The 14,544-nt window shown below is 43.7% G+C and overlaps 1 protein-coding gene across 8 annotated transcripts in view; it reads right to left on the bottom strand.

The window, feature by feature from the left end:
* invs (inversin) overlaps positions 1-14,544 on the bottom strand; it is a 313,548-nt gene that overhangs the window by 6,800 nt on the left and 292,204 nt on the right. For 4 of the 8 annotated variants that reach the window (XM_069913577.1, XM_069913576.1, XM_069913584.1 and 1 more), the window contains one exon: positions 12,847-12,966. The exons of 2 other annotated variants lie outside the window; for them this stretch is intronic. In XM_069913577.1, the coding sequence (XP_069769678.1) occupies positions 12,847-12,966 (120 nt within the window). Of the gene's footprint in view, positions 1-8,166; positions 8,265-12,846; positions 12,967-14,544 lie in introns of those variants that run through there. 2 more of the 8 variants (XR_011349882.1, XM_069913581.1) reach the window with 2 other exon arrangements.

Raw genomic sequence — 14,544 nt, 5'->3', positions numbered from 1 at the left:
ATTTAAAAAAAACATTGATCACCTTGATCTTTTGGCAGAAATTTGTTGGGGTTGTTAGGTAGTCGTTTTCTACCTTCTGATGTTTTCCTTCTCACGGTTGGTGCATGGAGTACGTGTAGGGTTCATTCTCATCCTTGTCGCCACTGTTGTGTATGTACTCACACAATTAAGTCTCAGAGACGTGATGCTTTCTCATCCTTCTAATAGACTAATATGGCTACTGACCCACAGGGTTTTTATATATGGAAGGGTGACATCATGACGTGGGTGTCATGATGTCCAGCAGAAGGTGGGCTTATACCCAACAGCTTTTGTCCATTTTTTGTTATTCCTGATGAAGGTTTTTGACCTGAAATACTGGCCACTGCCTTTCATGGATACTGCCTGATCTGCTGAGATCTCTCAGCAATTTGTGTATTGCTCCTTTCAGATCCAAGTAGTTAATCAAACACATTTCTCCCATTGCAATTATATCTGCCTCCAGTACCTCCTTTGGCATTTCATTGCAGACATTCAATACTGTGGAACAACCTAACACTCAAATCTCCTTTAAATTTCTTACATCTCACCTAAACCTGTAACCTCTGGTCTTAACTGCCCTTGGAAAAAGACAATCTGTCCCATCCATGCCCCTCATATTATAAATCATTGTGTCACTGCTCTGCCTAACTTTTCAGCTGATTTATGTCTTTCTCCATTATCTACAATTTCAATTTTCATGTCATCTAACCTTATCATAGCTCCTACATCCTCAAATTTAAAAAAAACAGCAATAAACCACTGGTTACAAAAGCCTAGCCTGCAGGATAGAAAGTCATGGATCCAATTGCAAAGGGTGGTGCTGAGACCAAAGTTATGTAGCTTGGTAAGATATTGTTGAAAATGAACTGTGGCTGACAAATAATAGTCTGGCACAGATGGCCTTGTTTTAAGTTTTTGAAGGCCAAGTGTAAGCCCAGAGAGATGGAACTTACTGTGGACCTGTTTTGTCAGTAGGCAATGGTGTCTGGTAGGCTGGAGTGAAGATGAGTCATGACCAGTCTCTCGAAGCACTTTGTGATGGTGGATGTCAGAATCACTGGATGATGGTCTTTTAGGCCCACCATTATGTTTTTCTTTGGCTCCAGGATCACAGTGGGCTTCTTGAAGCAGGTGCATTCTTCACTTTATTGAAGATCTCCAACAACACAGCCAGCCACCATTTGGTCTGCACAGGTGCAGAGCACTTCCCACGAACTCTGTCTTGTCTAGTCTCTTTCCAGGGGTTCTCTCCAGAAACTATCCATTTGTACATGTGGGCGTGCTTGAGGTCATGGAGGTGCAATCCACAAGCTCACTGGCCTTATGCTAAGAGCATGCACTGAGCTCATCCAGGAGGAATGCGCTATTGTTCACTATTCTGTCCTGCTTTGCTCTGCAGCCTGTGAATTCATGCCAGCCCTGCCATTTGTAATGTTTGCCTGGTTTGGTTCTGCCTCTTGATGGCCTTGTGCAGGTCGTACCTGACTTTCTTGCATAGGGCTGGGTCACCTGATTTGTACACCACGTTCTTGGACCTCAGTAACGACAGCAACTTGCCGTTCAGCTACTGTTTCCAATTGGGGTCATGCAGATTGTTCTGTGTATTCATTGTTTGGTTGCTGAGACCTTGAATATATACCAATCTATTGATTCAAAGTAGTCGTATAAGATGACATCTGTTTCCTCATACTAGTCCTTGTTCTCAGCTCCTGCTTATAGGCAGGTGGGAGAAACCTCAATATACTCCATTGGTTGTTTATGCACACATCTAAAGGCTGCAATTGGCACGTCAGACCACCAGGAATAAAAGCCATCTGGGTTTTCAGTTTGCGAGCTTTTTTTAACATCTTCAGTGCTGTGTGGCCTGAACTGATCCCAGACCAGAAGTGCAGGTTTTTGTAAGAGTCCACCGGGATGCCTTCGCCATATTTTCTGCAACCATAATTTGATTCCAGCTTTGTCCATCCAGCTTTTTGAATGAACATGAACGAACACACCATGGGTATTTTTTTTTACTGTATATTGTGTCTTTTCATAACCAGTAGTTTTTATTACGACAGTTTTAGCTCCTTTAACAGTTTTGTTGGATGTTACATCGAATGTTACTGGAATTTCATCCATGTTCCTTATTTGGCTCTGTTCAAAACAAGTTATTTTTTGTGCATATATTACCAACTTAGGAAATTCTAATATATTGTCTTCATAATCCGCTGGCATTTTCTGTGCAATTGGTGTTTTTGTATGCATTGATAAACCCTGTGCTGTTTCATAAACCAGTAACCCCAACTTTCTGTTCCAGTAAAATCCTTATGCTTTTGTTCATCTAAGCTCCTGGCTTGATGAATTATCATCTTGGTAGGAACACATTTCCCTGCTTCTTTCATTTTAGCGCCCACTTTTTTTTATTCCTCCTCAAGTTGTGGCCACTGTGGGCTGGACATTTTGCTCCAAAAACTTTAGCATACATTACGACTTTTAGTTTGTATGCAATAGTGTAGCTTGAGTAGTAGGTGTGTGAAAGAGATAAAAAAAAACAGGAAAAGTGCCAAGCACTTGGTTGAGGTGTACAGCGGGGTCAAGGGGGGGGGGGGCAGTGCCCCCATTTGGAAAATGTATACACAAAATTATGAGTTTCAACCCATTAAAAAGCTAGTCATTTTAAACAAAATCAATTGTGAGCACAGTATATCAGACAGACACTACCAACTGTACCCAAACTCCAAGACCCTTCCAGATCACCAGGAAGTACCTGCTTGAACTATGCTCAAACCAGAGTGCCTGGTTCTCCTGACCCCCAAGCAGTACTTGCCCATAACTAGCTCCTAGCAGTGCCCTTGCCCAACTTGCATCCAATTCCCAAGTAGTAACTACTACCCTGTACCCAATCCCCAGGCAGCATCCCTGCTCAACCTGCAACACTAACTTGCAGCTTTTGAACTCAATTCTCCATCAAATGAAGGTCAGCGCACTGTACGCTTTCTTGTTAATACAGATTTTAAAAAAACAACAGTCAATCTAGCACCGATCCCCGTGGCACACCAGAAAAGCATCTCTATTCTCTGATTCCTTCCACTGAGCCAGTTTTGAATCCAATTGGATTCCATATTATCTAACCTTACAGAGTGACCTGCCATTCAGGACCCAAAGGCCTTACTAAAGTCCATATGCTGTTTGACCTACTGAGTTTCTCCAGCATTGCATTTTTACATAAAATGTCCAGGGCCCTGCCATCATCTCTTTAAATAAAACTATCAGCTGCATGAGACTCTCCCATGTAGAAATCCATGCTGTCTCACTAATCAGTCCCTGCCATCTAAATGTTGGTCACAATTCACTACTGACAAATTTCCTGTCTTACCTTTGCTGCCCATTTTTAAATAATGGCGCAAATATTCACCACTCTCCAGTCTTTCAGCATTTCATTTGAGGCCAAGATAATGTAAGTACCTCTGGAGGGCTTCCACAATTTCTTCCATAGCTTCCCAAAGGGTGTGAGGTGCACTTCATCAGGCCCTTAGACCAACTTAATATGCTCCAAGGCTCCCTGGTACTTTGTATATAGTAAGGACATTACAATTCATTGGCTACAACGCATTAGCTTCCATGACTTCCACAGCAAAGACTGATGATGAGGCTATAATTCTCTATCAATAGTGCAACACTTTCTCTTCTTGCACCCTTCCCCTCTCCCACTGTCACACCTGAAGCTTCTCTGGAAGCTTTCAAACATGTACACTTCTGTAATCCCTTTACCTATACAAATTTTCTCTTTCAGAAAGGCTTTTCTTAATTTGGGTAATTCAAAAGTTTAAAGGTCTTCCTCAACTGCTTTGAATAAGATTCTGGTTAGCCCTCCTAATAACTCCACCTCATGGTTTACCATTCTAACGACAAATGGCTGAATTTTTGAAATAGTTTTCTGTGTTATGGATATAAATAATATGTAAAATGATTGGCTACATTATTTTGCACACTTGTCCACGTTGTTAAGAAAGAAAGTGGGTTCTTGGCTACTGACACATTTAAAATAGAATCTCAGACAAGTCCTCATAAGCATCAATAACACCATCTATTACAATGTACAGGTTAATTTGCAGCTATTGTTTGCTGACAGAAAGGCTGTCAGAGGGGGAAGAAACCACTATCAGCCCTGAGATTGTAATTTTAAATCACATTGTGGAAGATTTGTAAATAAAATTACCTCAATAGACATTTAATAAAACTCGAATGATTCACTAATATTGCTTGGCAGGAAACCTTGTCATCTTTACCTGACTGACTCCTCACCAGCATATCAAATGTGAAAATATCTGTGACCTAAGATGAGTGGGGATATAGTCTCAGTCCTAGCACTATCTCTGTACTGAACAGGATAATAAATACATGGGTCTGGCTTCCATGCTGTTTGTCAGCGAGGAAAAGAGGGTCATGAACAATTGCATTTGAGCAGTTGCATGTGATTTTTTTTTAAAGTGGTGCTACCAAAGCAACGTTGCTGCTGCTGAGGCTTTGGGGAGAGCAGGAGTGGACAATCAGCACTCTTCTGTAGGGTCCAACCAATCAGTCCTCATGCCAGCAGGCTTTAAATGGTCTGTAAAATAAGTTGACAGTGTTTTATTTAAAATCCTGCAAACATGGGGCCTGTGCTGGCAGCAGCCTTGAGGGGTTGCAGACTCTGAAGGAGCAGCGGACGGGACTGGGCACCAGAAATACCTCCCGCTGAGAAGAAACACATGAGTCGACCTCAAAGGACGGTGACTATGGCAGCAGACCAGAGAGGGGCTGTGCGTGGTTGGCCACTTGGTCCAAGGGCCCATACAGGCCGTGGCCTACTAGAGACTTGCTCATGGGAGCCAGGTTTTGGAAATGGGATTGGAGAGAGTGCTGAGGGCAAAAAATGCTCCTGAAGGGCCTTGGGCACTGAAGGCTTCCTGATCGTATCGGAGGCGTGGACCTGGAGTTCAGGTTGCCAATAAGTAGAACAGGGGTCTGTGGGGCCACTGAGGCTGCAGGAGGTGAATCCAAGAATATTCAGCGACTGAAGGGACTCTCTTGCTGTAAAGGGCACTGGACTATACTAATGGCAACCCTGGGTCTGCCCTTCAGCAGACTCGAAAATTTTGTGTAAAATCACATTTTCTGTTGTATTACATGACAATAAAAAAATCTTTAATTAAGTAACACTTCTGTTTGAGATATTTCTGATTTCACCACAGCCTGGTATTGAGTCAAGAGCACCGCCAACCCTGTGATGTGACAGCAAAGTCAAGTCAAATACTGTTGCATTCTTCCACTTTCTACAATAATTTATAGGTAGCAAAGCTCTCTGCCACACCCAGTTACAACCCATAGATACACATGAGTCTACAGATACTGGAGTTTGGAACAAAAACAATCTTCTCAAAGATTTCAGTAGGTCAGCAGCATTAGAGGGAGAAAAATAATGAAGAGTTAAACAAGCACCTACCTGTGCAAAGTTTGATGATTATTATTCGAGCAATGGGAGTTGGTGAGTCAACGTGAGATCCCATCTGCGCACACGCTGCCATTCCTTTACAGTCCAGAAGGGAGAAGCCACTGAACTTAAATGTGCTAATTAAACGAACCAACCATAACCCGAACCTGTGGCTGAACATATTTATTGCAACCAAAACATCTTTATCCATAAACAAGAAAAAAGAGGGGAGGGGGGAGGTGGGCACGTTGACTCACCAACTCCCATTGCTCGAATAATAATCATCAAACTTCACACAGGTAAGTGCTCATTTAACTCTTCTTTATTCTTCACAATGTACATTGGTTCGCCAATGTGTGAGTTGGTAGCTCAATGGCTTATCCCCTTCGGGTGGTCTGACAGAACAATCAGTTCAGTGGGTCCCCTTCCTGCGGTCTTGTGCAATCCGCCGCGTACAGGATGGAAGCTGTGAAACTCAGCCCCTTTGAGTTTAAAGGTTTATTGTAGAACCTATTAAAGGTTCCCTCATTGCTCCATCCCACCTGGCAAAGGATATCCCATATAGGGACCTTGGCCCTATTGGCTGCTGAGGTCACTGCCACTCTAGTTGAATGGGACCCAAACTGAGAAATATCCACTCCAGCCACTCTGATGAGCTCCCTCAGCCATCTGGCCAGAGGGGCGGTAGACCGCTGATGCAGTTTCTTACAGCATACAAAGAGGTATTTCTCATTTGTTTTGTACACAACGTATCTTTTTAAACAATCCAACACACAATCTTTCATCTTCTCCATGAATGAAAATTCTGTCCCAATTCTCCCTTGCCTGTTATGTTTCAAAATGTCTGTAACTTGAATGCTTACACAGTCCCCCTCCCAACAGATATAGTCCATATGAATGTGAGACAAAGTTTGTATCCTCTGGGCCAGCATTATCAGCTTATGGGACAGACTACGTGAATCCAAACTGGAAGTTGGTGACAATAGACTTAGATAGTCCAAAACAATCTTTACATCCCAAATATCTTTATATCGGGGTACCGGAGGACACAAATAGAACACTCCTTTCATAAATCTTTTGATCAGGGGGTGGTTCATCATCTCATACTCAGAGTCCTGGAGCGTCCAGAAAGCAGCCAGTGCACTCTTTGCTGTATTCACTGTGCTGTAGCTGGCCCCCTGCACATAGAACATATTGGTTAGAAATCTCAGTATGCCCCCGATAGAGGCTGACTTCATTCAGTCCAATTTGGGCACAGTACTTTTTCTATTTCCCCACATAGGAGGCATATTCTTTGAGTATATTTTCTCCAAGATGCCCGCAGGATGTCCAGATTTCTAGGCTTCAGAGCGTTTATGCTGACCCTCGCTCTCTGATCCTGCAACCTAACAGACTTAAGTGAGACAATGGATGAGATATTTTTGACACCAGTTGGATTAGCAGACCTCTACTTTTCGTGAATATCAATGGAGTCCCCACCATAAGCCTAAGGAGTATAGGGAACCAACATTGGGAAGGCCCATTAGGCATGACCAGCAATCCGAGGCACCGTCTTTCTGTATCCTATTCAGGCACTTTGCCACCAAGGCGAAGAGAGAAACACGTTAAATTTTGACCAGTCTAGGGTAAAGGCTTCAATGGCCTCTGCTTGGGGATCCGGCAGACAGGACACGAACCTCAGAACATGGGCATTAAGCCTGGATGCAAACAAATCGATCTCCGGCATGCCAAAGGTGTCTGCTAGCCATTTAAAATATTTCTTACCCAGAGTCCATTCAGTGCTATCATTGAATTTCCTGGACATCAGGTCTGCCTGTACATTGATTCGACCTGGTAGGTGGCAGCAATAACCCAAATGCTCCTCTGAATACACCAGCGCCAAGTCTCAACGGTTCTTTCCTGAGCTTGGCAAACACTAGCTTTAGTAACTTGGTAAATGCCCTGGGTGCTGAGTTCAGCCCATTTGGCAAAGCCTGATACTGCCATAGCTCTTCTGTCCAGGAAAATTTTAAGAACTTCCTGTGGTGTGGGCAGATTGCGACTGAATAATATGTCTTGCAAATCTATTGAGGCCACGTAATAGCCCTTATGTAACATAGGCATCACAGAATATGTTATTCATTTTAAAATGCCTGTACAAGACATATTCATTAAGATCCGATAGATCCAGTGCCACCAGTTCTTTTGGATCATGTGAAGATGTTTGATACAAAATCATGTTTTTCATGGCTACAACTTTCAATAACGTTTTTCCTTTTTAACGCCATCATCTTGGCATGTACAGCCTCCATCAGTTGTGGTCTGCGCATATATGTATATGGATCCTTCCTCCTTATCAGAGGGGATTTCTGTGGGTCAAATTTTATTTTATACCCCTGTACTGTCTGCCAAATAGAAGCATCAGTGGGAAATATTACACCATCTATCACAGAATAGTATTAATCGACTGCCAACCTTTAAAGCTTCGTTATTATTAAGAGTACTCAACTGTAAATGTGTTGCATTCACTTCCTTGACCCGCCTAGTCTGCGGGCTGGTGCATTCTAGGCCCACCTCCGTGAAGCACTTTGAGCAGGAAAATTCTGCTGCTGCTGTCTCCAAGGAGGGCATTGCCCTGAAAAAGACCTGCTGGCTGTAGCCATATAGTAGGAAACCGCCTCAGATAACCCGCTTAAATTCCCCCCGCATACCTGCGATAGGGGTGAAACAACAGGTTCTCTGTGCTCTCGAACCTCTGACCATGGCAGCCACTGTCTTCTGCTGCTCATTCGAATCTTTCACCTGCTTGCTGAGATCGTCACCAAATAGAAATTTTGTTACAGGGTTAGATGGTCTGCATAAATGAGCATATCTTGCATTTAGGTCGGGCTTGATCAGCTCCTTCCTGAAGGCATTCAGTTCATAGTTTGCATGGGATAACAGCCCTAGAGCATCTTGTTAGGTCTCTGATAAATCGTGTGAGAGCGTTTGTGCGAATGCAATGATACCTTTAACCAGTGACCCCTTTAGTCTTTGCAATTTCATGTCTTTTGCCCTTGTGGGGACCTTCAAATTGTCCCATAATGCGGGGTTTACCTTGAGCACCTCCAACAGAGGGCAGTTAACAGGGCAGGGGTACTTGGAAGAATTCTTCCAGTACCTTCTGAAAAGCATTCGACACCATATAGGTTATTGACCCCGCAATATCATCCTCTAGTGGCTGGCTGATACCCCTTGGTATTGCAAACTTCCCACGGCAATAACTGGCATATTCTCCTTCCTGACTGGCCTGAGTAATGTATAGGGAGTTGGGTAACTCAGCCTCCATTACCGGCCCTTCATCATCTTACCATGTATAATCATTAATGTCCTCCCCCTGCTGTCACCAGTTCCTCCAATTAGTCCAGATGACTTCCAATTTTGTTGCTGGTCGAGGCTTCTGCTCTCTGGCGGGCCTTGCTCTCGGGCCCAATCAAGTGGTTGCCCATTGTGCAGAGACCACACCCTTCTTCAGGCCTTTTCTGGTTATTCTTGCCCATTGAGTGGGCTGCTTCACTACATGATGTGTTAAGTTTGGCTCAGGTCCTATTTGCTCTTATGTGGGTACTCCCCCTCGCTGTCACTCGATGTACTAAGGTCCAATCATCTCATACAGCGGCATAACAGTATCGCTGCTTGCTTTTTGAGGCCCAGGCTTCAATAAAACCAGGTCGGAGCAGCCAGACTTGGACCCCACCTTCAGCGAAGGTAGATCTCTGTCGCCTGATCTCACCCCTAGTGGTGGTAGATTGGCATCGCTGCTATCATTTTCAGAGCCCAACTTTAACGAAGCTAGGTCAGTGCAGCCAGCCTCAGGTCCCACCTTCAAGGAAAGTAGGCCACTGCCATCTGATCCCACCCCCAATGGAGGTAGATCGGCCTTGCTGCTCCTCAACTGGGACACTGCACCCCAGCAAGCCCACTGGATTCTTGGCGCTAACGAAGTGCTACGGGGGCTCTTCTTGGAGGCCTTCCTCGGGCTCTTGCTGCCCTGCCTCTGCCCCAGCCCCTCATCGGAACCCAGGAGCCTCCCACTGGCAGTCCCGGAATTTTTGCCGCTCCCCTCCTTCTATGGAGGGCTGTTTCCGGGGTTTGATTCCATTTTGTGGATCAAACCCCTGCATCCCCCTCAGGGCTCTGCTCCTACAGGCCCACTAATTTAGTGCTTTTTGGGATCGCTTTTCTGCGATTCCTCATTGATTCCGCACTTTTGCTCCCGTGCCAAAAACGCGTGCTACTCCTCACAAGTCAACAGATGTAATGGCTGCGCATGCATGTATGGGATCTCACATTGGCGAACCAATGTAAATTGCAAAGAATAATTGCTAATGTTTTACGTTTGAACCCTTCAGCAAAACTAGTTGCAAACAGTGGTTATCAATGACCAATTACATCACCAACTCATTATGACAACTTTAAACAAATATTATTAAAAGTACCATCAGAACAATTCAATGTTAATTAATGACCAGAATACTTTAATAAAACTTCCCAAGTTGGTTCAGATATATAATCAGTGCCAAGCTAAAGAAGATGTGAAGCAAAGTGATCCAAAAAATGGCCAGATCTGGATTTTATGTTAATTTTAAAGGGGAGGGAAGGACAGAACATTGCTAAGGGCTTGCCAATGTTTTTGTCTCAGTGTTCATGAGCAGGAGTAAGGTTTATTCTCAGAAGATTCTCCTGACTGGGAAATTTCATGATCTTCAGGTTCTAAATCTCATTTTATCTGTAAGGATCCTATCCCCATGATTTATGTTTAGAATATAACCGACCATTTTCTGTGCTCTTAAATAAATTAACTTGAATTTTTAAAAAAACTTCAAAGGTTTTGCGTGATCCACTGCCCATTTTGAAAGGGTTAGCAAATGAATTAATCAAAAAATCCAACAGTCAAGGGTAATTCTAAACAGTTTGTTACTCAAAGAATAGGAACAGGCGAATCAGCTCTTGAAAACAGCACTACCATTCAAGATTTTGGCTGATCAAAAACATAATTTCTTTGTCCTATTCCTATCCCCTGAAGTCCTTTAATATTTGAATGTACAGTTACAGGGCTATATTTTATATATTAATGTTTTTAAAAGAGATAGATTGTGGGGATTTAGCAACACTTCACAAAACACATCTCATTTAAAATGCAAGAGCTTTGCTGAAATTAAGACATTGAGGCTCCAGTGCCTTTGCAAAGGCAATGAAACTACTTTGGAAGGAATTTCAGAAGCAGGTGCAAATGGATCGATAGCCAGGCTCAGGAAACTGATTCCAGTGCCAGCAATCTGTCTGGTTGCAATTTGCTGTTCTAAGAGCAGTCGTGTGGTTTTGCAAGCAGAGAGAGAGGAAAAAACATACAGGGTTTTTCTTTGAGTGAGAGAGAGAGAGGGATCTAAGTACCATAGTTCTGCAGTAGCTTTTGGGAGGTTGCAACATGTTGAAAACCCCAATTTGTAGACAGGTTGTGAGTTCTGAGTTCAGCCTGTTGAAAAACCCTTATAGTCCCTACAAGAGGAAATGGCTGGTTGAAGTATTTGTCCTGAAATAAGGGAAACGAGAGGAACTTTGTGGTGACCTGAAAGAAGAGGTTATCATTTGGAAAACCCACGATGGGGCAAGTTTATTCAGAAAGACACTGAAGTGGCTGATTGGAGGAAATCAGTTTGCGTGAGTGTCCAACGAGCAACAAATATGTCTCTGAAGCCAATAAGAACCTTCCTGAGTGCTAACCATTTAATTTTAAGCACCAAAGCCTGGTGAAATTCATAAATGTTAAATTCTGTGCACAGTACAGGTACATGATCCTTTATCTGGAACTCTTGGAGGACCGTGTGTTCCAAATTTTGGATTCTTCCAGATATCAGAAAGCCAGATTTTAACCCACCCGAATTATGCTGTTGTATCCACACCCAGCCCCTTCCAACAGCGCTGCCGGTCCCTCCCCTCACCCGCCCGACTTGGGCTGCCGGTTTCTTCTCCCCCCCAACCCCCACTGGCACGAATCGCGCTGCCAGTCTCCCCCATTCACTCCCCGACCCGTGTGCTGGTCACCCCCCCAGACCGCCCGACTCACGCTGCCGGTCTCCCCCCCCCACCACTCAACTCGCACTGTCGGTCTCCCCCCCCTGTACTTGCCCGATTCGCGCTGCCGGTCTCTCCACCCCCCCACCGACCGCCCAACTCGCGCTGCCAGTCCCTTGTCCACCTGACCCATGCTGTCGGTCTCCCCCCCGGCCTCGCCTGCCCGACTCTTACTGCCAGTCTCCCCCCCTCGCCTGCCCGACTCTTACTGCCAGTCTCCCCCCCTCACCTGTCCGACTCGCACTGCCAGTCTCCCCCCAACTCACCCACCTGACTTGTGCTGCTGGTCTCCCCCCACCTCGCCTGAATGACTCACGCTGCCGGTCTCCACCCCCAACTGCCCAACCTGTGCTGCCGGTCTCTCCCCCCCCCCCCGACTGCCCGACTCGCGCTGCCATCTCTCTCCTCAGTTTCCGGATTTTAGAGCTTTCCAGATTTTAGATGTCCAGTTAAAGGATCGTGTACCTGTACTAGAATTGCCTGCAACCAGTGAACTTGAAGGCATGAGAAGTGAGATTGGACTGTGAATCAAAGAACTTTCTTGAACATATACACATTACATCCATGTACGCTTAGAATTAGAAGGGGGATAAGTTAATAGCAATGAGTTAAAGTTTGATCCTGTTTTTATGTTTAAAGGAAATTAATGCAAGTTTTGTTTAAGTAACCATTTGTCTTGGTGAATTTCTATTGATGCTGGGTTTTGGGGTCCTCTGGGCTCGTAAAAGTACCAACGCTGAATGTTATAGTTACATCCAACTAGTCGAGTGATATGTGTTCCAAAAGCTGAAGAGTTAAAGACTGAAATTAAGCCTCCTGTTACAGTGTCTGTTCTAACCCCTTCCGTTATTTTAAAAACGAAAGCAGTTAGTGCAACACTGTAACAGTGCCAGCAATCGGAACCAGGATATTTGTAAGGAGTTTATATGTTCTCCCCATGTCTGCATGGGTTTCCCTGGAATCTCCCATTTCCTCCCACCATTCAAAACGAACCTGGGGTTGAAGGTTATTTGGGTGTAATTGGGCAGCACCGGTTTGTGGGCTGAAATGGCTTTTTACCATGTTGTATGTCTACATTTTTAAAATGTTAAAATTAAAATAAAATTTCTAAAAAATAAATAGTTGAAATATTGGGGCATTTTCTTGTAATTAGGGTGAGGCTCAGAAAATATCTGGTATCAATCTTCTATGGCACCAGAATCTCTTAAATATGTTCTGCTTTGTATGGTTATCAATAAAATAACCATCAATTTTCTTAATCTATAACAAGTACTTACAGTAAGTATGCTTGTTGAAGGGGGTCAAGCCAAGCATAACCTGGGAATAATTCCTAGAATTGAGAGATTTACTGCATGCTGATCTGACTCTTCGAAACACACCATTCACAGGAGTTCCAGCTGTGTTGTACAAGGTAAGGAATTGATCAGAATCTATTCCCATCATAGATTTGTTTTTCTTTCTTTCAATTTCCTCAAAAATTGTAACCAAATATTTACATTATTGATTAAAAGAACTTTTGACACAACAAGGGAGCTCAATCTTTCTATAATGAATACTTCAAGTTTGACAATCTATATACAGATCAGTAGTTATATATAACTGAATTTTTTAAATAAACATCACAGAAGTGTTAATATCAAGAACATCTTTGGCATGAAAGATGCAGGTTTTGTTGAGTTATAGGAAATTATTGATTTATGACAAAATTGCAGAATTAAAGTCAAGAATTTAACAGACTGCCAACCACAAATTAAAAATAATATTTTTTATACAAAAAGAGAACTACAGATTTAAATTACTGATGCTCCCCCTACGTACAATGGTCGAACTTATGATTTTACAAAGTTACGATAGGACAATAGTGTGACTGTCACCATTTACTTTCATGTAATATTGCAGGCATCATTGAGTTTTCCAATAAACGCTGATAATTCCTCTAAGGTGAACTCTTTGTAGCCACCTTGGTCAATCACTTCTTTTAGTTCAGCTGCAGGGATTGACACTGCGCTGTCGGAAGAGAGCGGGGCAGCAGGATCAGTGTGGGGATTGATGCAGCACTGTCGGGAAAGATCATGGCAGTGGGATCAGTTTTGGGAATTATTAAGGGCTGAGGGGGGAGAGCATGGCAGTGGGATCAGCATACAGGACGGAGATTGAAAACCTGGCTGAATGGTGCACCAACAACAACCTTGAACTCAATGTCACCAAAACCAAGGAGCTGATTGTTGACTTCAGGAAGGGAAAACCTTAGATATACAATCCAGTGATCATTGGGGGATTAGAAGTGGAGAGGATGAGCAAATTTAAGTTCTTGGAAGTCACTATCACGGCTGATCTTTCCTGGAGCCAACACACTAATGACATCGTGAAGAAAGCTCGCAAGTGCCTCTACCTCCTCGGGAATTTGCGGAAGTTTGGTATAACATCAGAAACCCTGGCAAATTTCTACAGATGTGTGGTGGAAAGAGTGCTGATTGGCTGCATCACGGTCTGGTACAGGGACATCAATACCACTGAGCATAAAGCCCTCCAAAAGGTAGTGGACACAGTCCAGGACATCACAGGCAAAACCCTCCCCATTATTGAGAACATTTACAGGGAATGATGCTGTTGGAGAGCAGCAACAATCATTAAAGACTCTCACCACTCAGCACATGCTCTGCTTTCGCTGCTGCCATCAGCAAAGAGGTATAGGTGCCATAAGTCTGGCACATAGAAACATAGAAGATAGGAGCAGGAGTAGGTCATTCAACCCTACGAGCCTGCTCTGCCATTCAACGAGATCATGGCTGATCTTAAAGTTCAGTACCCCGTCCCCGCCTTCTCTCCGTAACCTTTAATACCCTTATACTGAAGAAATAGATCTAATTCCCTCTAAAATATATTTAATGAACCTGCCTCTACTGACCTCTGTGGCAATGAATTCTACAGATTCACCACCCTCTGGGTAAAGAAATTCCTCTTCATCTCGGTCC

Source organism: Narcine bancroftii, chromosome 1 (genome assembly GCF_036971445.1).
Source record: "Narcine bancroftii isolate sNarBan1 chromosome 1, sNarBan1.hap1, whole genome shotgun sequence".
Classification (NCBI taxonomy): domain Eukaryota; kingdom Metazoa; phylum Chordata; class Chondrichthyes; order Torpediniformes; family Narcinidae; genus Narcine; species Narcine bancroftii.
The sequence above is the reverse complement of the archived record's forward strand: the minus strand, read 5'-3'. Positions and strand labels throughout refer to the sequence as shown.